This window comes from Gymnoscopelus microlampas, assembly GCF_963454915.1.
Source record: "Gymnoscopelus microlampas genome assembly, chromosome: 13".
NCBI lineage: Eukaryota > Metazoa > Chordata > Actinopteri > Myctophiformes > Myctophidae > Gymnoscopelus > Gymnoscopelus microlampas.
The window spans coordinates 44,559,808-44,585,394 of record NC_139950.1 but is presented as its reverse complement, the minus strand read 5'-3'; the positions used below and the strand labels follow the sequence as shown (position 1 = coordinate 44,585,394).

The window sequence follows — 25,587 nt, the reverse complement described above, 5'->3', positions numbered from 1 at the left end:
TGAACTTGTAGATCAACTATTTTCGGTCAGTGACACCCGCGCGCACCCATGATGGATGACTTGTCTGAGTTCTACTGGATCTCTTCTCCACTAGTCCCTCACAAAATTGTCAGTATATTTTGACGAAATTGTCAGTATATTTAGTCATAGTTTTAGTCATCGTAGCTTAGTTTTTATTTCGTTTTTATTTCGTTTCCATAAGAGAAAAACAGGTAGTCAACAGAAAATTTTCGTCATAGTTTTAGTCGACAAAATCAACACTGATTCCCACTGCTGCACAGTATAAACCCTGAAGTTTTTTTCGCATAGAGTTTTAAGTGTAGCCTATATCAATATTAATTGCACTAATAGCAAGGAAAACAGGACGTGAGAAAGGATGGTAATAAAAGAGCACGGTGCGGCCAGCCCAGAGATACTGGGTGGTACAGACAGACAGACAAACAGACAATGAGGAAAAGGCCTCTTTATATATTTCCTTCTCCAGAGCTTCTGGTGTGACCGGAGGGGAAAGGCAGCACAGACTGCCTGAGAGGGGAAAGGGGGGGGGGGGGGGGGGGGGCAGAGTACTCCCTGGGGGCACGGCAGTAAAGCTAGCCGGCTCTAAATCACTTCATATGGGAAGCCAGTCTGGGGAGGGGCACCGGCCGGCCTCACACTGGGGGAGGTAGGGGGGCTTCCTGTCAACCTCCGTAGACAAGGAACAATGGTGGAGTTTGAGGTGGCATAGGTCGGAAATACTGTCCGACTCCAGCCAGCCCCCCATGGGGAGCTGTGGCTGTGCACTGTCACAGTCCACTCCATAATATAAAAGCTGGCAAAGCCCAAAGTGCAGTAACTACGTTTTTGGACACACCAACTTATTTGTGTGTCCCAAAAGGTGAAATTAGCCTTGGTGATTTTGGGGGGATGAACAATTACCTCAAGAACAGATGTGCAATTAGAGTAATATCACGTATATGTCGATATCTCATTTGGCTGACCTGTTGAATCACTTTTAACCCATTAAGACCAGGAATGTGTCTGTGTCAATTTTGGATTTGAGCTAAAAAGCATTATTTTACACTTTAGCTATTCAAAAATAGCAGATATACAAGCTCATAGCGCGGCACCGAGTGCCGCGCTACGAGCTTGTAGATCTGCTATTTCTTTTAAATCGTGAAAATGTGTATACATCTTTGAATATATATTGTTTTAAAGCAAACATTTTTAACTAAAATCTTCTGCTTCTGGGGGGTCCCTGGAACCAAATATTTTGAGATGGGGGTCGGTGGCCAAATACATGTCATCTTGGGGGCCCTTGACATGAAAAGGTTTGAGAACCACTGATATAGAAACATACGTTTTTCAGAAAACTGTTAGGATTTAGAAGACATAAGTAAGAATCGGCCTCAGGTCTTAATCGATTAAACCCATGTTTCAGTGATAGTTTTTTTTTGTAGTTGCTGCACTTTGTCTTTGTAGGACATCTCAAACTTTTTAATTTCACTAACCTATATAACTCTTGAGATTGTACACAGGTTTCTGTACACTCTGAGGTGACAGACCTGTAAAGGTCCATTTTGAAACCCCCTCAAGGCACCCTGAGGGGTTTCTACCCTCCCCTCATCGCCAGCACCCCCATATTACAGCGCTTCTAAGCGTGCGTCTGCAGCGTTTATGCCCCCCCAACCCCCCAAAACAAACAAAAAGAAAACAAAAAAAATCCTACACCCTAAAGAAAGACGACTGTTGACATGAACCGTGTCACGACTACCGAAACCTGAGTCAACGCCGCTAATTCTGCCCCGCTGTGCTCCTCCTCCTCCTCCTCCTCCATCCAGGTGGCTGATGGGAGAGGGAACTGCACCCCCCACAAGAACCCGACACCCTGCTCCATCCCCCAGGACAGAGAGAGCATCTTCCACACCATCTTTGCCTTCTTCACCAAATCTGGCCGCAGAGTCCTGGTAAATACGTAGATCTGTATATGTTTTGCTCTATACAGCTGATTTACACGTCATCGTGAAATAGTGTCACCTGTTGAAAATAGCCGGTCTTCAAGCTAGAATAGAATAGACCTTTATTGATCACTGCAGCGGGAAATTCAGTCGCCAGAGGCGGCACGGCAGTTTAGTTGCAGATACAGAGTAAGAACAAGTACTAGAAGATACAGCAGATATACAGGAATAACATCTCCACAAAAAGAGCCATCAATAATGTAGCAACAGCATACAGTAGTATACACCTATAGTATACAATAGCCTGCACTATGCAGAACAACAGACTTACAGTTAGGCCTGTCACAATTATTACATAATCGTCTAATCGCAATTATTTGAGATAATCACAATTATATTTGCATAATCGTCATAATCGTTTCCATTTTGAAAAATGTTCACACATTTTCAAATATTAAAATAGTAGAATCTAGCAGATCTACAAGCTTACGTAGATCAGCTATCTCTGCATTTTTTACATATTATTAACTATGTCAGTAATTTCTTTGTATATAGTTAAGTTATGTCATATCTGCCCTGTGCAATTTTGTATTAGGAAGCCTAAAAGGCAAACAGAAATAAACGTTTTATTCATGTGTTCCAATGTTCAATGTCTAAAAGGCTTCATATGTTCCAATGTTCAATGGTCAAACACACAATTAAATCGCTAATCGCGATTATTTGAGTGACAATTAATCGTCAACTTAAATCTGTAATTGTGACAGCCGTACACACAGTCACAGTGACCCGTTGCGAGCTTATAGATGTGACTGTTTTCAGCAAGCGACACCGTCGTACAACAGAGTAATAATGAAGGATATGGAATCACAGGGCTCACTGGTAGCCACTGTCCCCTCATTACATCTGTTTATCACACCTGTTCCTCTCTCTCACTCTCTATTTCTTCTTTCCGTTTTGTCGTTTTTGTCAACAGGACTGTGAGCGGCCCGGCAGAGCGTGTCTCACCATCTCTTGCAGTCTGGGCCCACAGTTAAAAGAAGAGGCGTTGAGTATAGACGTACGACTTCTGCTCAACACAGAAATCCTCAAGAGGGTAAGACACACGTCAGACACATTTAAACAGACTATAGAATAGTCTAGAAACAACTATATTTATGCCGTGTCCCTTCCCCTCCGTTTTGACCTTTCTCTGTATATTCCTATAAATTCCCATAATGCCTTTTGCAAGCAAACATTGGCCTAGCATGCTCATGCATGCTATGGTCTATGGTCACCGACTGTTTGATTCATATATCTTAAAGTTAATATAGCTATTTTGCCATAAACACTACACAAGGACAATGTGCCGACCTTCAAGGGTTTGCCTGGAAACCAGACGAATCTGCCATTGCAAAGAAAGAATTGCCCTCTGCAGATTTGGTCTGGCACAGCTCAGTTGTGATTGGATTTCACTCCCTCTGAAGCAGTGAGGGACCAATCAGGGCCCAGTATGCAAATAGGGGCTTATCAGCAAAGGCATTTTTGAATTCGCCCCTTTGAATTGCAGGCATTCCACCCAGAGATTCCAGACTAATATCTACACAGTGATATTAGTCTGGCCATGCAGAAAACATGGATGTAAGGGTTGTAGTTTTTTCACATTCCCAGATTATACCCCAGTGACATCACTGGAGTAAAACCTCTTTGCAACTTAAGCGGTACTTCAGACACACAGAACTAAAGGAACATTATTCCTACAACAAATAAGTAGAGATAAAGTTGAAATTGTGGTAGTGTCCCTTTAGCCATTCAAGTCAATTACAGGTTGTCATAATAATAACCCCCAGAGAATAACAATAACCCCCATCCATCTCATCTGCCCCGCAGGACAGTGCCTCTGTGATCCAGTTTGTGACGAGGGGCAGCGTGCAGGTAGATAACAGAGCCGTGGAAGTACCCAACGGCCTGTCAGAGGACATTTCTGTGAGTATACTGCACATACACTATTAACCCTTTAAGACCTGCGCATCTGTGAACGCATCTGTGTCACTTTTTGATTTGAGCTAAAACGCATTATTTTACACTTTGACCAGAGCACATTGTATATCTGCTTTTTTGAAAAATCTTGAAAATGTGTGAAAATGGAACAACATATTTTGCGATGGGGGTCCGCGGTCAAATACATATACATTTTGGGATCCTTGACATGAAAAAGTTTGAGCACCACTGATATAGAAACATACGTTTTTCAGTAAACTGTTCGAACACTCACGTCAAAGTAGATTTAACCATTTATTGCAACAAATGGAATACAGTTAAGCGTGGCGTTATAGGCTCCGCTCCTGGAGATACTCCCTGAATTGTGTCCTAGCAGCATGCTAAGCTAAATCAGCAAAACCCCCATATAGGGATACAATATCAAACAACAAGCAATACATTGACATATTAGTGTGAATTAGCAGATACTGTATAAATCACAAGTATTTGAGCCTATGCCAGACTCAAAAAGGTGGAGGCTGGGGTGGAGGAGGCAGCTAAGCAGCAGTGAAGCAGGCGGCAAGACGAGCAGAAACCTAGTGAATGCAAAGCCGTATTTAAAGGAACTGCGGTGATTGGAGTATGAATGTGGATTAGGAGGCTAGGCTGATGTTCACATCAGCTGACTGACAGCCGATTACAGCTGAGGCGTGCAAGAACGCCCCACTTGATCATACTACATAATTGTCCCCCATATCCTGATGAAACACATATTGTCCCCCATATCCTGATGAAAACACAGGTGGGGAAAAAGTCAGTCAGAACTAGGGAAAATATGGTTACCCACGGATCTGTCCGATTTCCCATATTCCATCCTGATTGGCTAAGGTTGGCTTCCAAAGTTTGCAGGATTGCTCCGTTTTGAACAAAATGCCTCAAATTATGCACCCAGCTTGCAATTTCCGTGAAATTTCACACGCACATTCCCACTAGGCCGAGGAAGAAATGCCACCCTTTTCACATTGGCCTGTTATAGCGCCAACAGCAGGTCTAATTTAGCAAAACACATTTTTGGAACAAAATGCCTCAAATCATGAATGCAGTGTCCGATTGCCGTTAAAGGCCTAAGAATAAATGGCAACTTTTTCACAATGGCCTATTATAGCGCCACCAGGAGGCCACAATAACATACCTGACCTGGCGGAGACCTGTGCTCTGAGGAGCACTATTTCTAGTTGATTTTGCATCTGTCAGAATCACAATCTCTTTGTCCACCAAGTTTTTAGTCACATTTAGTCACATTTTAGTACAATGTGACACAGCAGGACAAAACAAAAGACCTGGACTCCACAATAATCCCTTTTACAAATTCCTTTTCGCCCCCAGTCCATGGATCCATAACTTCAACACACTGTATGTATTTCTATCATCAGATGTACAGCAAAAAATGAAAGACATGTCGTCATGGCCCTAGTTAGACATTCCTTTGAGCCTATTGATGTGCATGGCCCAGTCTGGTGCATTAAATGGGACTTGGGCCTAAAGGGGACAGCTGGGAACGTAGGCTCTCTATATGGTGGCGATTCATTCCGTCAGGGCTGTTTTAGGGGTCCTCAGCTGCGCTCAAGGACGTGCTCTCTCTCCACTCTAGCCCCCACTCCCCCCCCCCCCACCCCACAGCGCTGAATGATTGGATGGGGCACCAGGAATGGTGGTGATGATTATATTGAGCACCCCAGCCTCCAAACCTGGAGGATCTGAAGTGTTTTTAACTGATGAGGTTTCCGACTGTGTCACGGGACCTCTTGCTCTGTCGCCTGACCCCCAGCCCTCCAGGAGGGGGGGGCCAATCCAGAACTGTCGTGGGATATATGTCCATCGCATGCCGCGGCACTCACAGCACTTAGTGGGCGTGCTGAATCCGACGGCTATACCCAGCCCCCTAGCTTTTTTTTTTGCAAATGCAATAACCCTGTCCCCTTACTTACTTTTAGAGTACACTTAGGAAAGTATAATTTGTGGTCCCTTGGTTGCAGCATTCACCGCGTGCCTACTGACTGTCAGCATGCACTTCCAGGGCTCTGTTTATTACCCGGCATTCTCGGTTTATTATGTCATGTAAACAAGGCCCGCAAAACCCGGAGATGATAGAAATATAGTATACGAATGAAGTGTGAGTTACAAGGCGTGCGAGAGAAAGTGAAGTTTTGAATGCATTGTGTGTGTGTGTGTGTGTGTGTGTGTGTGTGTGTGTGTGTGTGTGTGTGTGTGTGTGTGTGTGTGTGTGTGTGTGTGTGTGTGTGTGTGTGTGTGTGTGTGTGTGTGTGTGTGTGTGTGTGTGTATTGTATTACGGCGCCGCTTGATTTGTGCAACGGAAACTCAGCTGGTGTCCCACAGGGCACAACAGATCACAAAGCAGCCTTCATCTTTGTGTCGTATAGACGACGTAATCGCCTTGGCATCCGTAACAACAGTCAGATTCCATGCAGGGGGCGGGGGGGGGGGGCTGAGTGAGGTGTAAATGTGGGAAAGTATTCCAGAGTGCCGCCAGATTTATCTTCAGCGGTCCGTGTCGTTCGGTCTTGGCTTTCTTTTCATGTGTATTAAAAAACCCACAAGGAGAGTTGTACAGGGATGTAGGTCTCTCTTGTTTAAACACACGATGAACCCTAGCCTCACTATTCTGGGGGCAAACGTTTGGCGCAAATAGCTTGTAGATCAGCTATTTTTGGCAAATAGATTTGGTGTATAAGTTTAAAGTGGATACTTTTTTTTTTCTCCAATCAGCTCAGCTCTCCTGTTGGCTAACATGTACGTACATACAGTACAGTACAGTATCTGTATTATTCATGTGAAAATTATGTATTTAAGACGTCCTTAAAGTCCTTGTGGTCATCCGTTTCTGACTATGAAAAACAACGTGACTGTAATTAGAGGTTTCCTTTAACAATCAGATTATGAAACCAGAAACCAATGAAATAAAAAATAATTATTATTATGAAACCAGTCCATGGAGTTACAGTAGCATTATGAAATTATTATCAAAACTGATCTTTTTGTTTATACAACAGATACAGACTCACTCACAAATAATTGTAGATCTTCATTACCCCAATTAAGGAGTAATAAAATGAGTAGCAGAAAGGATCATCTAGAAACCACGAAATATGAAACCACACAAAACAAATACAAATAAAGCACTGACATCTGAAAGTCCATAAAATGATATTGATACAGTAAGTCAGTGGTGTAAAGTAACTAGGTACATTTACCTAAGTACAATTTTGAGGTACCTTTACTTTACCAGAGAATTTCCAATTGTCTATACTTTAACTTCTACTCCACACTACTACATACCAGAGGCAAATATTGTACTTTTACTCCACTACAATGATTTGAAAACTTTGGTTACTTGTTACTTTGCAGATATAAATATATTAAATTATAACACATACATTAACCACTTTAGCCCTATTTTATACCGAGACTCATTTGAAAATATCCAATCTACAAGTATATCTGCTATTTTTCAAACATTTTAGTTATTTTACTTTTGGTACTTTAAGTATATTTTGATACCAATACTTTTGTACTGTAAATTTTTGAATTCCAGACTTTTACTTGTAACTTCTACATTGCAGTATTGATACTTTTACTTAAGTAAAACATTTGAGTACTTTTCCCACCACTGCAGTAAGTACTGTATACAGTAGTGCACCACTAGAGTACTGTCGCTGATCACCCGCTGGTTGTAGTTTAGAACTATTTAAGAGGTTATAAGTCAGAGTCTGTTATCAATGACAGATTACTCAGGAGGTCACTGCGAACACATGTCATGGGAAACAGGCCTGATAGCTGTTATTTATTGTGCTGTTAGGCTATTTGTTTTCCCGTGCCAGCCTTCCGCAGACTGGACAGAGTGCTCACACAGTCACACAGTAAAAAAGAGTCTTAATACATTCAAACCCGGAACGCATCCGGTGTAACCACTTTATCCATATTTTATACTTTGGCCATACAACAATAGCAGATCTACACGTTCTATGAACTTGTAGTTCTGCTATTTTTGAAAAATCTTGAACATTCTGGAAAATATTGGAATATATATATTCTAGGGGGTTCCCTGGAACAAAATATTTTCAGATGGGGGTCCGTGGCCAAATACATAATAATCTTGGGGGTCCTTGATATGAAAAACGTTTTAAGCACCACTGATATACGTAGTAAGATACCTTTTTTCAGAAAACTGTTAGGATTTAGAAGAAGACATTTTTAGAATCCCTAGAACCAAAGATTTGAAATGTTATCTTTAAAAATATATATATATATTCAAAGTCTTGCGCAAATTTTCACGATAAAAAAAATACAGCAGATCTACAAGCGCAGATCTATGAGCTTGAATATCTGCTATTTTTTGAAAAGCCAAAGACATCCAAAATGACAGAGATGCGTTCCCGGTCTTAATGGGTTAATTTAACTCTTGAGTGACCAAATGGACCGACTGTGGATACTGTGCAGCCTCAATTTTAGGTAAGCAATAAATCTAATTGAGTGGAGGAAATATTATATATGTATTTGCTGAAGACGAGTGGATTTTAAAGTGCGTTTTAGCTGTGTTAATGGGTGATAAGAGATAACAGGAAACAGGTGTTCACTTCTTCTATTTTAACCTAGAGTCTCGAGGTATACACTCTACAAGCTTGTAGGGACTGGGGGAGTTACCTTGAAATGGGCTTATCTTAAAATAATAGTGCACTTAGTGCAATAATGTTACTTTTATTAATATCCCTCACAAGAACCTCCTTAGAGGTAGATGATTACTTACCCCAAAAAATGGTATAGTCTGTTATTGTATTATTCAGGGAATGGCTAGTCTTGTGACCATTTATTTTCAGATGCGTGCAGCGTGCGTGCGTGCGTGCGTTTTACTTAATTCAGCATATTATAATAAATATCTGTCATGTTAGATTTCTAACCATTATTTTCGAGAAAATCTTTGAATATATATATTTATTTTTTTTCGAGCGGACATCTTTAACTCCAATCTTTGCTTCTGGGGGCGGGGGCGGGGTCCCTGGAACAAAATATGTTCAGATGGGGGTCCGCGGCCCAATCATAGAGTTGAAAATAATAGAGAGGGCACCGGATATCCCCTCCCATCCACTTGCATTGAGTTGCTCACCCAGGCGCATGGGCCGAAATCACCCCTTCTTCTGGGTTGGAAATGTGGTGGGCGGGGCCTATTTTGGGCTTCTGCGCGTCACACCTCTGTGACGTGTTCTGCGTCATAGAGTTTATTCGTGAGCGCGCCGGGGCTTGACTCATGAACGAGCACCGTCTGTGCTCTGTTTGTGTGACAGTGGCCCCATCTGCAGTACCTCAAATGGCCAGCATGTCCATTCTGCGGGGCTTGGGCCCAATCCTACTATAATTCTAGTAACCTCTGTTTGTCCGTGTGTAGTGGTGTCACAACCCGGTTCTCCTCACTGGCTGGACCAATTGCTCTGATTTTGCACACAGCCATTGACCATTACCATCTGAACGCAACTGTGAAGCCCGCTTTTCGATTTCCTCAAATCTCAGCTTCTTATTAGCGTTTATGTGTCAAACAATGTCGCCTCCCGGGTTGCCAGATCATGTGCGCATATCCCCCCACGGATGCGTCGACCGGGTATGGTCTAGTCTATATAATTTTGGGAGGTCCTTGACATGAACAAGTTTGAGCACCACTGATATATTAATAGCAACGTTATGTGTATATATATATGTTTGAGTGAGTAAGTGACTGTGATGTTGTTGTGTTCCAGCTGCTGTTCGAGGCCCTCCACAGCCAGGAGCCCAGGGGTTACGTAGTGGGCTGGATCATTGCCATCAGTCTATTGGTGGGAATACTCATCTTCCTGCTGTTAGCAGTGCTACTCTGGAAGGTAAAGCCAACCAACACACACATTAGAGCTCTCAACGGGTCTGAAAATGAAGGCCCGGCCCTAACTGGGCCCTACTGGGCCGGCCCGAGGTTCGGCCACGGCCCGAACAATTACCATACCTTTAGGCCCGAAAACCAGAAAAACCAGAGAAGGTGTCATTATGAGCATAATGTCCTCAAAGTCACACATCCAACAAGCTTTGAACTGAGCAGACTGGACCTTCCGTTCCAGAGATAATGGCCAAAACATCTTGAAAACGGTCACTTTCGCTGATTTTCGACATTGTCACCCGTTTTTCTTTAATGACACGGGCTAGGAAGGTCGGACGGCAACAAACTAGATACCTGAGTAAAGTTTCACTTTGAGCTGCATCCAAAACATCCAGTGACATTTCAGTCGGCTTTAACGTTAGGCCGCTAGGGGCGGTTGAAATGTATTTTATGTTTTTTTTTTTTCATGGAACCCGAGGCTCGGCCCGGCCCGACTAATTAGCATAGATTTTGGGTTGGGTCGGGTAGGTTTGGGTTCGGGCAGAATTTGATAACTCTAACACACACACACTGGATGTAGGTCAGCGAGCGCTCACTTGAAGAACTCTAAAGGGTTCATGCTACGTTGGGTAGACGACGGCATAGCATAGTTTATTTTAACTATCAATACGTTTGGTTCCTATTTATCGGTGTCACAGTGAAAACTAATTCTTCATCGTTTTAAAGATTTTTTTAGTTTTATTATCAATGATATATTATCATTAAAGTGTTACCAATCATTTGGGGGCCGAGTTGCAATATCCTCACGGTCCAGCAGTTGTCCCCGGCAAGTTGGGTATCGCTTCCTAAGGGTATCATCACACGCACGCACGCACGCACGCACGCACGCACGCACGCACGCACGCACGCACACACACACACACACACACACACACACACACACACAGCCAATAATAAATAGTCAAATCCATCAGTACAGTTTTCAACTGCTCATAGAGCAGTGGTTCTCAAAGTGGGGTCTACGGCCCCCCAGGGATCATTGAAGGGGTCCCAGGGGGTCCCCCAGCAGAAGATTGTTTACATAGCATCACAATCAGTTTATAGTCACTTTAATCCTATCTTATACTTAGAAAGAAATAGCCAGTCTACAAGCTCACAATGCGTCATGATCCTATGTGCTGTGAGCTTGTAGATTTGCTATAAAATTAGGAAATTCTGAAACACAATGCTTCTCTTCTGCGTCTCTTCTGGTGGTTTTGGAGCTTGTAGATCTGTTGTTTTTGAAAAAATGAATTTTGTTTAACACAAAGCATCTCTTATGGGTCCCTGGCACAAACTCTTTTCAGCTGGGGGTCTGAGGCCAAATGCATGTCAATGTGGGGGTCTTTTACATGAAAATGTTTGAGAACCACTCATTGGTTCTCAAAGTGGGGTCCGGGGACCCCCAGGGGTCCTTGGGGGGATACCAGGGGGTCCCCAGCAAAATGTTGTTAATTAAACGACACAATCATTTTAACCCCTTTATCCATATTTCATGCTTTGGTATTTAAAAAATCACACCCAGTGTGAAGTGGGCGGTGTGTGGTCATCACAACATGACTCACTTTAAAAAAAGGATAAATGACTTTTTTTAAAGTCCATACTGCTATTCATAGGGCTGCACATGTGTCATGTGTTTCGCTAGCCAATCACAGTCCTGAATTTGCAAAGTCAGCCAATCACATTACAGTTAGTGGTGATGACACTAGCTGTAATGTGATTGGCTGACTTTGCAAAAGTATCGATTTGCATTAACAATGGAAGGGTTAGGGGGTATACAATGCGTTGTAGACTATTGGCCAATCACGGTGCAGGATTGGTCGGTGCCCCAAAAATAGCAGATCTACAAGCTGTGGCACTCTGTGCCGTGTTATGATGAGCTTGTAGATTTTTGAAAAATGCTATTTTAGAAAAAATCCGGGTCCTTGACGTTTGAGAACCACTGTCGTAGAGCACCTGTACATGGGAATACAATTCATTGTGGCACTACTCTGCCAGGGCAAGGTTTCTGGACTGGATCTCCGCTAGGTGCTCTGATATACCGGCCTCCATCTTGTCACACCGGGCTAGAAGCTCCTGCACGCTTTTCACGAGCCCTTTTTTCTTCGTTCTGCAATCGCTGAAATTTTCCGGAACGTTCATGGAATCCATCTGTTCTAAGATCTTCATGAAACTCTCGGCCGCCACTTTCACTCTACGGCCCAACTTAGCCAACGCTTCCGCCCGAAGACCCTTGGCCAGGAAACCCTTCCTGAGTGCCGTCAACTCTCCGTCGGCCGTTTCCAGCTTCCTGGCCGTCTGCTTCACAGACCTCTCGATGTCTTTGAGCTTCTTCAGCTCGGCCTCCTCGTCCGGACTGTTCCTCTTGCCGATCACCATGAGTTTGCAGCCTTGTTTTATCCCGAAACTGGAGAGGCTTTCCTCCATGTCCTTCAGGGATTTACCTTTGAAGATGATCGTCTGCGACGGCGCCGGGACTCCCGTGACTTGAGTGACGGCCTCCGACAGATCCTTCAGGACGGGTTCGTTTCCGTTCTGTCCCGTCAGCGTGATGCTGTGCTTTGTGGAGCCGTGGGACACCGACACGGCTATCGATTGTTCTGCCATTTTCGATTTCAGCGACCGCCTCCTGTCACTCAGCAGTGTCACCGACTTCCTGATGCTGTCAGCTTAGGTTCTCCCTCTCTCTCTCTCTCTCTCTCTCTCTCTTTATCTTTCTCTCTCTCGCTCTCTTGCTGATTGAGCTGTGGTCTGATGTCACACAACAACACAAACTGTTGCCTAACAACGCAGACGTTTGGGATCTCCATATATGGTAGTGATTCCTAACCTGTGGACCTCCAAATAATTGGCAAAAAAAAAAACTCCTATGATTTCAATGATTATATAACATTAGTCCATTAAGACCAAAAATAGCAGCTTGTAGATGTCTGAATGTTTTTTAAAGCGAACATTTGTAAAAAATATTTTGTTCCAGGGACCCCCTAGAAGCAAATATTTGAGTTATAAATGTTCGCTTTAAAAATATATATTCAAAGATTTTCACAAATGTCCATGACTTTTCAAAAATAGCAGATCTACAAGATCATAGCGCGGCACTCGGTGCCGCGCTATGAGCTTGTATATCTGCTATTTTTGAATCGTCGAAAGAAATTAAAAAATCACACCCTGTGTGAAGGTAGCGGCGCCTTTGATACATTTTGTCATCGATATGTGTTTATAATGTGTTTATAGCCATGTGTCACGTGAAGCTTGACCAATCACTTTGTTGACGCACCTGACCAATCAGAACGTTGACGCACACGGACAAAGTCAGGTATAGAGCGGCTAGCGCCGCTAAAAATATGACACAGACGCGTTCCCGGTCCTAATGGGTTAATATCAAAAACAAAATGTTTACCAAAGAAAATACCAGTAGTTCTTTTAAACCTCGACAAATGTGTTTTCATAGTGATACCAATAAATAAGAACTTAAAAGTACACTTCGTCGGCCCCATTAATTCAAGATGGACCACAATGGAATGATTGATCATTGAAATAAACACTCTCTGAAAAAATGCATGCGGTCCACCCATATCCGAGTCCGACCACTTAACACAGCAGCCTTAAGTGGTCAGATGGATGGACTGCGGATGCTCTCGAGATGTTCAAGTGGGCCCTGATCCAAAGAGCTTGGGAACCGCTGATATAACATGGCCCATGTGATGATGTCAGAATACAAAATAAATAATTAAATTTGCTTGGGAGATTTTAGCTCCATATTAGGGCATGTCTGTCCCGACAGGAAAAAACAGACAACGTTATTTATTAGATGACTAGACAGATAATACACACAAACACATGTCTCACCCCTCCACCAATCACAAATGTAATTTTCTTTCCTTGCCATTCTGACAACAGATCTGTTTACGTTCTGATGCTGAAGCTACAGTTGTCAAGTCGAGTCACATTTATTTATATAGCACATTTAAAAACAACAGCAGCTGACCCAAAGCGCTTTCCAAAACAAGTGCGAAAAATAGACCTTAGTCTATTCACAAAGCAAAATAAAGGCATATAAAGAAGCAGTAGCAAACAACAAAAACTAGAACAGATAGAAACAAACAAACAAGTGTCATCTGTCTTCGTCGTAATCACCAAGGCTGTCCTCTGGTTTGGCCTCTGTGCTGTAACACACTGTTTCTCTACCAAGAGGAAGCACCATAGAAGACAGGGAAGAACCATAGGAAGCACCATAGAAGACAGGGAAGCACCATAGAAGACAGGGAAGCACCATAGGAAGCACCATAGAAGACAGGGGAGCACCATAGAAGACAGGGAAGCACCATAGAAGACAGGGAAGAACCATAGGAAGCACCATAGAAGACAGGGAAGAACCATAGGAAGCACCATAGGAAGCACCAGAGATTAAAGGGAAGCACCAGGGGTCCAAACAGACCCTTATGGGGTCTGTAACCCTGCGTTTTAACAGCGGGCAACTCCGGGCGATGCCGGGCGATATCGCCCAAAAAGATAAAGAAAATCCATCTTTCATCGCCCCCCCGCCCACTTCGCCCGATCGCCGGCTCTCATAGACTTTCATTATATTTTTGGGCGACGTCGCCCAGAGTTGCCCGCTGTTAAAACGCAGGGTGACTCTAAGAGCATACACTGAGGGTTTTACAGTGTAAATTGGGGTCACACTGAAAGAATTCTGGAACACCAATCTACAATGTAACATCCTTGGTGCTTGTTTAACTCAAGAGAGTGTACAACTGCAACAATTCCATGTGTACACTCTCAGAGTTACAGACCCATTAAGGGTCCATTTGGACCGATGGTGGTCCGTGGACCAGACGTTTGACAGCCAGTGTTGTAACAGCCAAGCCAAAGGCCAGTCATTCTCCTAACAGCCAATGAATGCAAAGAACAAGAAGTCTGCAAATTGAACAGCAATTTACACCATCCCACACACACACACACACACACACACACACACACACACACACACACACACACACACACACACACACACACATGAAAGCACAATCTCAAAGGGAAAACGGCAATCACACTAAATGTCCAGAGGCCGCGTTAGCACAAAACTCCTTTTCTTTTCAAGCCCTTCCATTTTCCACTGGGAATACCACAACTAAACCCTGGAATGTTGTCGGTCCTGGGATGTTGGACCCCCCCACACCCCCCACCCCCCTCTTCTTTTCTCCAAGTCCCTGGATCTGGCCAAAACAAACCCCTCTTACAACAGCAGCACATGTTCCTGTATTGCTTTCTGCAGGAAATGCCTGACGTGAGTGGAGTTGCTGTATCAATAAATGACAGCGTGGATGCATGAATGGAGTCGTGGGGAGAGCTTCCTCAGTCAGTTAAATCCTACAGTGTTCATGTATCCATTTGTAATTCTGAGAGTGTACAAATGAGTACACTAGGAGTCAAATTAAAGATGTAGTTCAGCCAGAAAATTACTTATTTTCTATCAATTACACACCCTATGAAGCATTGAATTTAAGGAGATGTTTTTGACGCATTCCTAAGCCAATAACTTGATTACCAGCGGAAAGATGCTAATGTATCCGGTAGCAGACTCAAATGAGACTTTTTGAGTCCCCTACCGGAAATAAACCCGGTCATCGAATTATTGGCTCAGGAATGCATCAAAAACTAAAAAATCTCCATCAATTCAATTTTGGATGAAATATTCCTTTAACACTCAGGATTTTGCATTGTAGAGTGTGTGTGTGTGTGTGTGTGTGTGTGGGGGGGGGGGGGGGCATCTACACCAAGCACTCTTAACTTTATATTGTTCACTACAGTTGTCCATATAGTTGTGGTGTGGACATCCACTTGACTTTTAAAACAATATGAATTATTTATTTATTGTTAAAGTGCTTGGTGTGAACGGAACCTTAAATATTAAATGTGAGTGCTGTTTGCACGGCAACAATGCAAATGCACTCTGTTGAGAATGTGCTACGGCTAAGCACATTCAGACATTTGACCTGGGTTGGTCTTGGAATCGGAAGGTTCCTGGTTCAATCCCTGGTTTCTCCTGCATGGCTGCTTGTCAAAGTGTTCTTGAGCAAGGTCTGTAATAACGGTTCATAATGTAGTAACCTAAAAGTAATTGCATACGTACAAAGAACCTTACGCAGCCGCTCATAATGTAATAACCGTTCATAATGTAATGTTGAGAATGTGAAAAGTTCTACTTCATAATAATCTGTATCAGTATTATGTCAGTATCATGACCGGTATCATCTCAGTATTGTGGTCAGTATCATGGTTAGTATCAGGTCAGTATCATGGTCAGTATCATGTCAGTAACATGTTAGTATCATGGTCAGTATCATGGTCAGTATCATGGTCAGTATCATGGTCAGTAACATGTTAGTATCATGGTCAGTATCATGGTCAGTAACATGTTAGTATCATGGTCAGTATTATGGTCGGTATCATGGTCAGTATTATGGTCGGTATCATGGTCAGTATCATGGTCAGTATCATGTCAGTATCATGTCAGTACTATGGTCAGTATCATGTCAGTATCATGGTCAGTATCATGTCAGTATCATGTCAGTATCATGTCAGTATCATGTCAGTATCATGGTCAGTATTATGGTCAGTATCATGGTCAGTATCATGGTCAGTATCAGGTCAGTATCATGGTCAGTATCATGTCAGTATCATGTCAGTATCATGGTCAGCATCATGGTCAGCATCATGGTCAATATCATGGTCAGTATCATGGTCAGTATCATGGTCAGTATCATGTCAGTATCTTAATAGATAAAAAGGCTCTGCAGTACCTGTACTGTCTCCGTCATCAGAAGAAATTCAGAGTGGGCCCTCGCATCCTCAGGTTGTTCTACAACAGCATCATCGAGAGCATCAGCGTCAGGCTGTCACCCTCGAACGGAAAGCCCTACAGAGGGTGCTGTTATTTTACTTTGGCTGCTGGGAGTGTGCGTGTTTTCATGTTATGCGCTCCTGATGCTGTTACATTATGAGTTGATTATTACATTACGAGCTTTTATTACATTATGAACCATCATTACATTTTGAGCCGTTATGACATTATGAGTTGCTACAAGGTCCTTGCATGGTCTGCCGTAGGGTTGGGCGATATGACTATATACTGTATATCTCTGCTGTCCGGCAGCAACCAGCTATCTCCAAAATGTAAATTTTTCAGGAAATGACCAAAAAAAAGTGGAGTTAGGAGGTTTGAGGTCAAAAGGGGGTGGAGCCTGGAGTCAGCTAAACCAGCTAACTCCACCCCCCTTTGGTGAACTTAGCTGGTTTAGCAGAAAGTTTGAGGATCCAATGGAGTTAGCTGGTTTTGTCAGAAGCGCTTTTTAATACTTTTCATTGGTTCAATATTTTTTTAGCAACACACAGACGTAAAGGGTGTTCAATAGCACTGATTTATGGGGAAAAAAAAGCAAAAGCGGAAGAATTGAGTTAGCTGGTCTCTGCTGGACAGCAACAATATAAAAATATATTAAACCTCAATTAAACTTAAACATTTTCCGTTAATTGCCCAGCCCTAGTCTGCCGCATGTGTCTAAATGGGGGTAATGTACCTTAATATGGGGGTAATGTACCTTAATACACATTGTAAAGTTCTTTTGGAGAAAGTCACTGTATAAAATCACCATTCATCATTGACCTGGGGTCAACACTTACGGCCTCAACCAGTGACCCTGAATTAACACACGTGTTGCTCTTCTCTCTCTCTCTCTCTGTGTCACAGATGGGATTCTTCCGCCGGCGCTACAGAGAGATCATCGAGGCCGAGAAGAACAGGAAGGACAGCGAGGAGAGCTGGGACTGGGTGGAAAAGAACCACTGAGGGTTTGCGGTTTTGGGGCCCAAAAAGGACGAGCCAGTGAGACTTAAAAAAAAAAAAAAAGAATTGGGTCGGGGAAGGATCCAATGGCGCACTGGGTCTCGCGGCCCAGACCCTCTTAACAGTGGGACCGGGGGGCCCTGCAGTCTTCCATATGTGGAAGAGAAGAATATTCTCCAGATTTTTTGGAGACTTGACATTTTTGTGGGTGGGGGTGTCCAGGAAACAGACGTTTGAGGTGACAATGTGGCTTGCCAGAGAGGACACTTGCTGTGGAATTCAATTAATCCCAATGGAGGTATAACTCCCAGCCAAGCGGTAGTGTTGGGGACTGTCGACGGAAAGCTGACATCCGTCTCAGGATGTAGGAAGTGACATGAATATTAGCGGGACAACAAAACCCTCAGGGCAGTGTTAAATAGCACATTTATTTTTATACATACAGTATTAAGCCATATTGTATGAAAAACTGGGCTTCGAGAAGAGGTAGGTTGCTTTTTTTTTTGTTTTGTTGTAGGCCAATGCGAACATACTGTATGTACAGTATGTTTTCCTAAAAAAAGCACTGATGTCTGATAAGAGTGGATGCCTTTGCTCCGTTGTTTAACTTTTCGAGGCCAAAAAGCTATGTCATGTATGGTTTATGATCGCAGTCAGTTTGTATATCCAGTATTCTCGTGCAAAGTGAAAGATCGTATCTTTTCTATACCGTTTCCTGCTTTATGAATGATCTCATACATCGGGCCCCTACTCCTACTAAATGGATAATAAACCAAAGTTAGTCCTCTTGGCGTGACACCCATTTAAAAGTCACGTTCTTAATTCATCCACTGGTGTTCTAATGATTGTCCGTGCAGTGTTAATGATCAATCCCCATGCGCTCTCTCTCTCTGAAGTCAAGAGGCCCTTAACTTCCAGATGCGGATATCTTTAACATTGCGGAACATTGTATTTTAACTCGATTTGTCATCCTTACTTTAAAACAGTGGTTCTCAACCAGTGGTCCGGGGACCACCAGTGGTCCTTGGGGGCGGGTACCAGGGGGTCCCCAGCGTAATTAGTTAACATAGCGTCACGATCATTTTACCCGCTTAGCTTTGGCTATTCAAAAATAGCAGATATACAAGCTCATAGCGCGGCACTCGGTGCCGCGCTATGAGCTTGTAGATCTGCTATTTTTGAAAAATCTTGAACATGTGTGCATATGTTTGGATATGTATATTTACATTATTAACTAAAATCTTTGCTTCTGGGGGTCCCTGGCACGAAACATTTTCAGATGGGAGTCCGCGGCCAAATGTACATCAATTTAGGGGTCCTTGGCATGAAAAAGATTGAAAACCACTGCTTTAAAACCCACCCCATATGTCAGTGAACCTTCTGTATGCTGAGGGGTGGTGGACGGTCGGTCAATAGTATTGTAAGCTACCACTCACTCTTTTAAGCTTTGTGACTTTCCAAGATAAGCATTCCTTTTGGTTACGTTTTTTTTCTTTTTTTGTTTCTTTTTTACATACTTGGCCTTTTGGTGATGTAAGTTAAAAAAAAACACGCTGTCAAATTCATAGTGTCAATCTAGCTCCAAGAGTGCGTACAAGTGGAACCAAATGGACCCTTATGGGTCCAGTTAGATTAACACTAAGGATTGAACGGTGTATCTTTGGAATTCTTGGGGATATGGAAAAAGGCTTAAAAAGTGCTGCAATGTGCCAGCGAAATCAACAGAAGCTGCTTTAGCCAGGAACTCTTGCTCAGGTATAGTTAAACTTCAGTGACAAACCTGTCCTTTAAACATAGACTCACTCTCAACATCGCTTCTCAGTTTCGCAGCCGTCAACAACAGGTTTGTGGACATTTTGAAGCCCAATTTAATGACTTTATTTGTCCTTTTCTCTTGCTCGCCATCTCTCGGAAGATGTAAGATCCAATCACAAGTGTAACACTATCCACCTTCCTTAGTGTTCAGCTAAGTAGACCGTCTATGAGGGATATGAATTTATGATCAGGTTGTTAGGCATTAAGCTTCAGGAAGGGAAATATGTGATACTTTGCTCCCCACGGCCGTATGAAGATGGGAGATGGGAGTCCACCTACATCCATTTAAAGGGGCCCGGAGTGTGAGTAATGGCCTAAAAATAGGTGGGAATGTGCTGTGTGCTCCATCACTACGCATAAACTAGCTCTTTGGGGCTTATGGGAAAACGCTGATTTTTAAGTCAACATGTAGGAATGTTAGCGCCCTGAAAAAGCCTGCCACCCATTGAAGCACATGGCTTCTCAGCACAGCGTTCATCAATCAGTTTTTATAATCCTTTTATGTTCTTACAAACACGTCTTCTCAAATACGGGGGTTTGCTTTGGGTTTGGGTATGACCGGAAATGCATCTGTGTGTCATTTTAAGATTTCTTTGGGCTATTAGAAAATAGCAGATATACTAGCACGCCACCGAGTGCCGTGCTATGAGCTTATAGATGTACTATTTTTTGAAAAATCGTGAAAATGTGTGCAAATCTTACTCAATAGTAACTCAATAATCTTTGCTTCTGGGGGAGGGGGTCCCTGGAACAAGATATTTTACAAATGTTCGCTTTAAATATATACATTCAAAGATGTGCACAAATTCTCCCGATTTTTTCAAAAGTAGCTCATAGCAGCTTGTATATCTGCTATTTTTGAATGGCCAAAGCAATCTAAAATGACAGAGATTCCCGATTGAATGGGCTAATGGACCAATTCAATGTCACATGTCCCAGGAGTTGGAAGGATATAATTTAGTTTAATGCGATCCAAAATGTAAAGTCCACCGCTTAAAACAGTGTTTCTCAACCTTTTTACGGCCAGTGCCCCCTATCAAACCCCCCCCCCCCCCCACACCCAATTAGAATGTAAGCTTTATTTTGTATTGTGTTGCTGTTTGAAAACATCTCATCGATATCCAAATAGCAGATTTTACATTAAACTGGACTGATATGTGATTATGTTATTATTAGCCTACTTCCTAGGGGGGGAGAAATAGCCTTTTATGATTATAAATAGAATTGTATATGGACGTCAGGCCCTGTCACCCCAGGCCCCTCTCACAGCACTCAATGGCAGGGCTGTCACAGGCGCTGTCACAGGGCCTGTCATGTTACCATGTCACCATCCCTGTTACACAGTGCTGAGGGGGGCCTGGTGTGACGCGAGCAGCGTTTTACTAACCGTTCGCGCTCTACATTAGAAGAGTTGGGAACGGTGGGCGTTATCAGATTCTAATACAGCCCTGATACCCAATTTCATCACCAGACTCCCAACCCACACCTCCAGGGTTCAACTCCCGCTTAACACATTGCCTGCCAGAACGCAGATCTGCGTTCTGTTAAAAAAAAAAAGGGGCGTCCACAGCTTTGGAATGATCGATCGTCACTCAGAGAAGAAGTATGTGGATGACTATGGTCATGGGCTACAAGCTCACAACGCGTCGTGGTGTGACGCGTTGTGAGCTTGTAGATCGGCTATTTTCAAATAGCCTATGTATAAAATAGGGCTAAAGTGGTTAATGTATGTTTCATAATATCATAATTTCTATAATTTTCCCCCTCCCCCTCCAACCTTCTCTGTATGCCCCCGTTGAGAAACACTAGTTTAAAACAAAACGTGGCACCTACTTTTTTCACGATCACCAACATGAAGGAAAAACTGAATGGAGATAATTGTTGAAAACACATGATGCTAATGAAGGATATATGATTATAAAGTAGCAACAATTTGCATTCAATCATTCATTGTATTATTTTGTATGTATACTAAGTAAAAAAAACATCAGGTGACTTATTTTGTTTGTTTGTTTCCAAAACAGATATAAAAGGTTTGTGAAGTTTTTTTGAAGCTGACTGGGGTCAGATTTATATGTGCAATGCCAAAGAAAATGAATAGGTTTTATTAGACCCCCCCCCCCAGGCTTGTGATGGTGAAACAAATCTATGGCACTCACACAACACTGAAGGACACTTTATGGTTCACTATAATGGCTCGTCTCCCTCATCATGCTGTATGATTTATGATTTGATCACATAACACTTTATTTCACCAATTAATTCCACTGGCATGACGTATACTGTACACATTCACCTTTCCCCTCTGCACCTGTTAAAGTTCTCTCAATAGATGTATGCAGAGAAACCAACACTTGACGTTTTTTGTTTTTTTTTAAGTATTTTAACTGTGATGGTTAGTTTTTGTTTTGTTTTTTATTGGCGTGTATGTTGTCACCGTTATCACATTTAGGTATTCGGGGATCTGTTTTGAATATACTACTGTCACTGAATATCTTTGGTATTAGAGTGTGCTATATGTTTGATGTCTAAAAACTCATGTTCAATCTGTATATTTATCTGTTGATAAATGTTAGACTGAAATGTTGTTGGTATCTGTATGTTATTGATGTTATCAACAGTGGTGGAAGAAGTACTCAAATGTTTTACTTAAGTAAAATGATCAATACTGCAATGTAGAAGTACTCTGTAGTACGTAAAAGTAAAAGTCCGGAATAAAAAATGTACTTGAGTCAAAGTACAAAAGTATTGGTATCAAAATGTACTTAAAGTACCAAAAGTAAAAGTACTAAAACGTTTGAAAATAGCAGATCTACAAGCTCACAACGCGTCGCGAGCTTGTAGATCGGCAATTTTCAAATAGCCTAGGTATAAAATAGGGCTGAAGTGGTTAATGTATGTTTTATAATGTAATAATGTATATCTGTAAGTAACTAGAGTTTTCCAAGTACAACATTTGCCTCTGAGATGTAGTGGAGTAGAAGTAAAAGTATTGGAAATTCTCAAGTAAAGTACGAATACCTCAAAGTTGCATTTAAGTACAGTACTTAGTTACTTTCCACCACTGGTTATCAAAGACATCCTGGGGAGGGGTGGAAATGTCTTTTGGTGGTGTGTGGCGCCCTCTGGTGGCTGCCTTCCTCTTCTTTTTGTCATTGAAGCCAGTGATGGAAGAAGTACTCATATCAATAATAATTTCACAAGTGTACAAAATGATAGAATTAACCGAGAAAATAGCAGATTTACAAACTCACATGATGTGCTGATGTGTTGTGAGCTTTCAAATAGCCAAAGTATAAAGGGCTTAAGTGGTGTATATTTTGTAATAATCAAAGTAATTAGTAACTAAAGTTTTCAAATAATTGAGAGAAAATTACTTAGTTGCCTCTGAGATGTAGTGGAGTTGAAGTAACCCTGAAGTATTGTCTACAATTAATGCAGACTAATAAACATGGACGCTGTGGATATGATTTCAAATATCAGCCTTGTGGAAGCAGATGTGGATACTCAATGCCTGGCACTAGCTGCATGCCATATTTCCACATACAATAGTACAAAGTCTATTGCTGTGCATTTATTAGGACCAGTGTTGATTTTGACAGCAAATTTTTATTTAGTTTTAGTCATAGTCTTTTGAATACAATTCCATTTAGTTTTAGTCATATTTTAGTCATCTGAAATGTTTCAGTTTTTGTCTAGTTTAGTCGACTAAATATCATAAGATTATAGTCGACTAAATCTAGAGTTGATTTAGTCGACTAAAATGTATGTTGGCGGTGCCTTGATGGCGTCGTAATAACTGATTCTACACTTGGTTGCATGCTGAAAATAGCCGATCTACAAGCTCACAACGCGTCGCAGTTGTGAGCTTGTAGATCTGCTATTTTCAGAGCGCAACTCCCGAGCGCAACCAAACATAAAATGACTTGTCTTCTAGTTCTACTGGATCTCTTCTCCACTTGTCCCTCACTAACATTTTAGTCTAGTTTTTATTTGTTGACGAAATTGTCGATATATTTAGTCTTAGTTTTAGTCATCGTAGCTTAGTTTTTATTTAGTTTTTATTTAGTTTTCATCAGTGAAAAAACGTAGTCGACGAACATTTTTCGTCTTAGTTTTAGTCGACGAAATCAACACTGATTTGGACGCAAAAAAAGCAACATTTTGAGCACACTGCTCTTTGCCAGACTAACTTGAGAGCAGTGCAATGTTCCCTCACCTGTATACTGGCATTATTATTATTTTTTTTTAAATATGGCGTTGTAATAATTATGTAATTATTATATCAAATACCCATATGACGTGAAGGTGAGTGAAAGCCTTCACATCATGGGTATTTGATAGGTTGCCATAGTTACCCACTGAATACTCCATATGGAGCTATCCGACATATCTGACTAACCTTTCTAAGTCTAACATCACAAACTCCATATTTGGGCGTGGTTGATCTAGAGCACCATATATGGAGCCGGCAGAGACATCCAGTGCTGATATCATGCTAATGTAAAACTCCATAAACGGATATAGTTGACTCATCGTGACATCAGTGAAATGACACGAGCATCCAGCCAAGCACTATAATAAAGGAAGGCCGTCACCCTTGAGGTCGTATAAAGTCTGCGCTACACCGCATCTACCGTTTATCCCTAAGAGTAGAACCTTCAAGATCATTGGCCAGCTACACTTAGACAACCAGTCACCTTTCCTCTGAGAAGTAGTTTATATGGTCCCAACATGGCAGACGGCAAGAATAAGAGCCTGACCAAAGGCGGAAAGAAGATTGTGGATCCTTTTTCCAAGAAGGACTGGTACGATGTCAAGGCACCAGACATGTTCACCGTCCCCGATATTGGCGAGACCGTGGTCACCAGGACTCAGGGAACCAGAATGGCTTCAGATGGTCTTAAAGACCGCGTGTTTGAGGTGAGCCTCGCTGACCTGCAGAACGACGAGGTAGCCTTCCGCAAGTTCAAGCTGATCACGGAGGACGTCCAGGGCAAGAATTGTCTGACCAACTTCCACGGCATGGAGCTGACCCGTGACAAAATGTGCTCCATGGTCAAGAAATGGCAGACTATGATCGAGGCCCATGTGGACGTGAAGACCACCGACGGCTACCTGCTGCGTCTGTTCTGTGTCGGCTTCACAAAGGAGCAACCCAACCAGGTCAGGAAGACGTCGCATGCCAAGAGTCAACAGGTCCGCCAAATCCGCCAGAAGATGGTGGAGATCATGACCCGTGAGGTCCGGACCAATGACCTGAAGGAGGTCGTTAACAAGCTGGTCCCTGACAGCGTCGGCAAGGACATAGAGAAGGCTTGCCAGTCCATCTATCCCCTCCGCGATGTCTGCGTAAGGAAGGTCAAGATGCTGAAGAAGCCCATGTTTGAGTTGGGAAAACTGATGGAGCTCCATGGTGAGGGTGGTGGCGGAGGTGCGGTCAAGGTGGAGCGAGCTGACGGCTACGAGCCCCCCATCCAGGAGACTGTCTGAAGAATCCTCCATGTCACAAATTTAATTTGATAAAATGTATTTTAATAAAAAAAAAAAATATATATATTGCTCTGCTGGTGCTGCTGACGAGTCAAAAAAGAAAAATAATCATGGGATTAGAAAAATATCAATAGGGACATGGATTCTCTGGGAAACAATATATATATGTATATATATATATATATTATTATAATATTATAAAAAGTTTGTTTGCTTGTTGTTATTATAGTTAATTTGCTGAAAGTTTTGACAGTTCATCCCTTCTTACAACATGGTAAAAAAGAAAAGTGTTCTGTATCTGTTCTGTGCATGTCACCCGGATAACAGAGAATGCATGCTACACAAGGTACAAAAAGCACACGGGGCAAATTGTGGTCGGAATGGGATCAGATCTGCCAGGGCACATCTGGAGGTGGTCTGGCACACACTGTGATTAGATGTCATCATGTCAAAGTAAGAGTAGTGTGCATTAAATACAATCAATTCAGCCATATTTATATCAACCACCATGGCTTTAAAAAGCATGGAATTTACTTTTACGCCCAACACACACACAACTGCATCTGGAACCTGAGTCTAATGC

The 25,587-nt window shown here is 42.4% G+C and overlaps 3 protein-coding genes across 3 annotated transcripts in view; 2 read left to right on the top strand and 1 right to left on the bottom strand.

The window, feature by feature from the left end:
- Positions 1-18,779, top strand: part of itga9 (integrin, alpha 9) — a 134,604-nt gene extending 115,825 nt beyond the window's left edge. Inside the window, exons 24-28 of the mRNA XM_084077210.1 lie at positions 1,821-1,946; positions 2,911-3,030; positions 3,804-3,899; positions 9,702-9,821; positions 17,601-18,779. Of these exons, the coding sequence (XP_083933336.1) occupies positions 1,821-1,946; positions 2,911-3,030; positions 3,804-3,899; positions 9,702-9,821; positions 17,601-17,699 (561 nt within the window). The 3' untranslated portion in view covers positions 17,700-18,779. The remainder of the gene's footprint in view (positions 1-1,820; positions 1,947-2,910; positions 3,031-3,803; positions 3,900-9,701; positions 9,822-17,600) is intronic.
- On the bottom strand, positions 11,837-12,457 carry LOC311058094 (BAG family molecular chaperone regulator 1-like; the record flags this gene model as incomplete). The annotated part of the gene is made up of 1 exon (XM_084075401.1): positions 11,837-12,457. The coding sequence occupies one exon, from the start codon at positions 12,455-12,457 to the stop codon at positions 11,837-11,839; it is 621 nt and encodes a 206-aa protein (XP_083931527.1).
- A 5,466-nt stretch (positions 18,780-24,245) lies between the features above and the next one.
- LOC311059352 (small ribosomal subunit protein eS1-like) overlaps positions 24,246-25,587 on the top strand; it is a gene marked incomplete at its 5' end in the record, with an annotated part of 49,084 nt that continues 47,742 nt past the window's right edge. The window contains one exon of the mRNA XM_084077213.1: positions 24,246-24,956. Within this exon, the coding sequence (XP_083933339.1) occupies positions 24,246-24,956 (711 nt within the window). The remainder of the gene's footprint in view (positions 24,957-25,587) is intronic.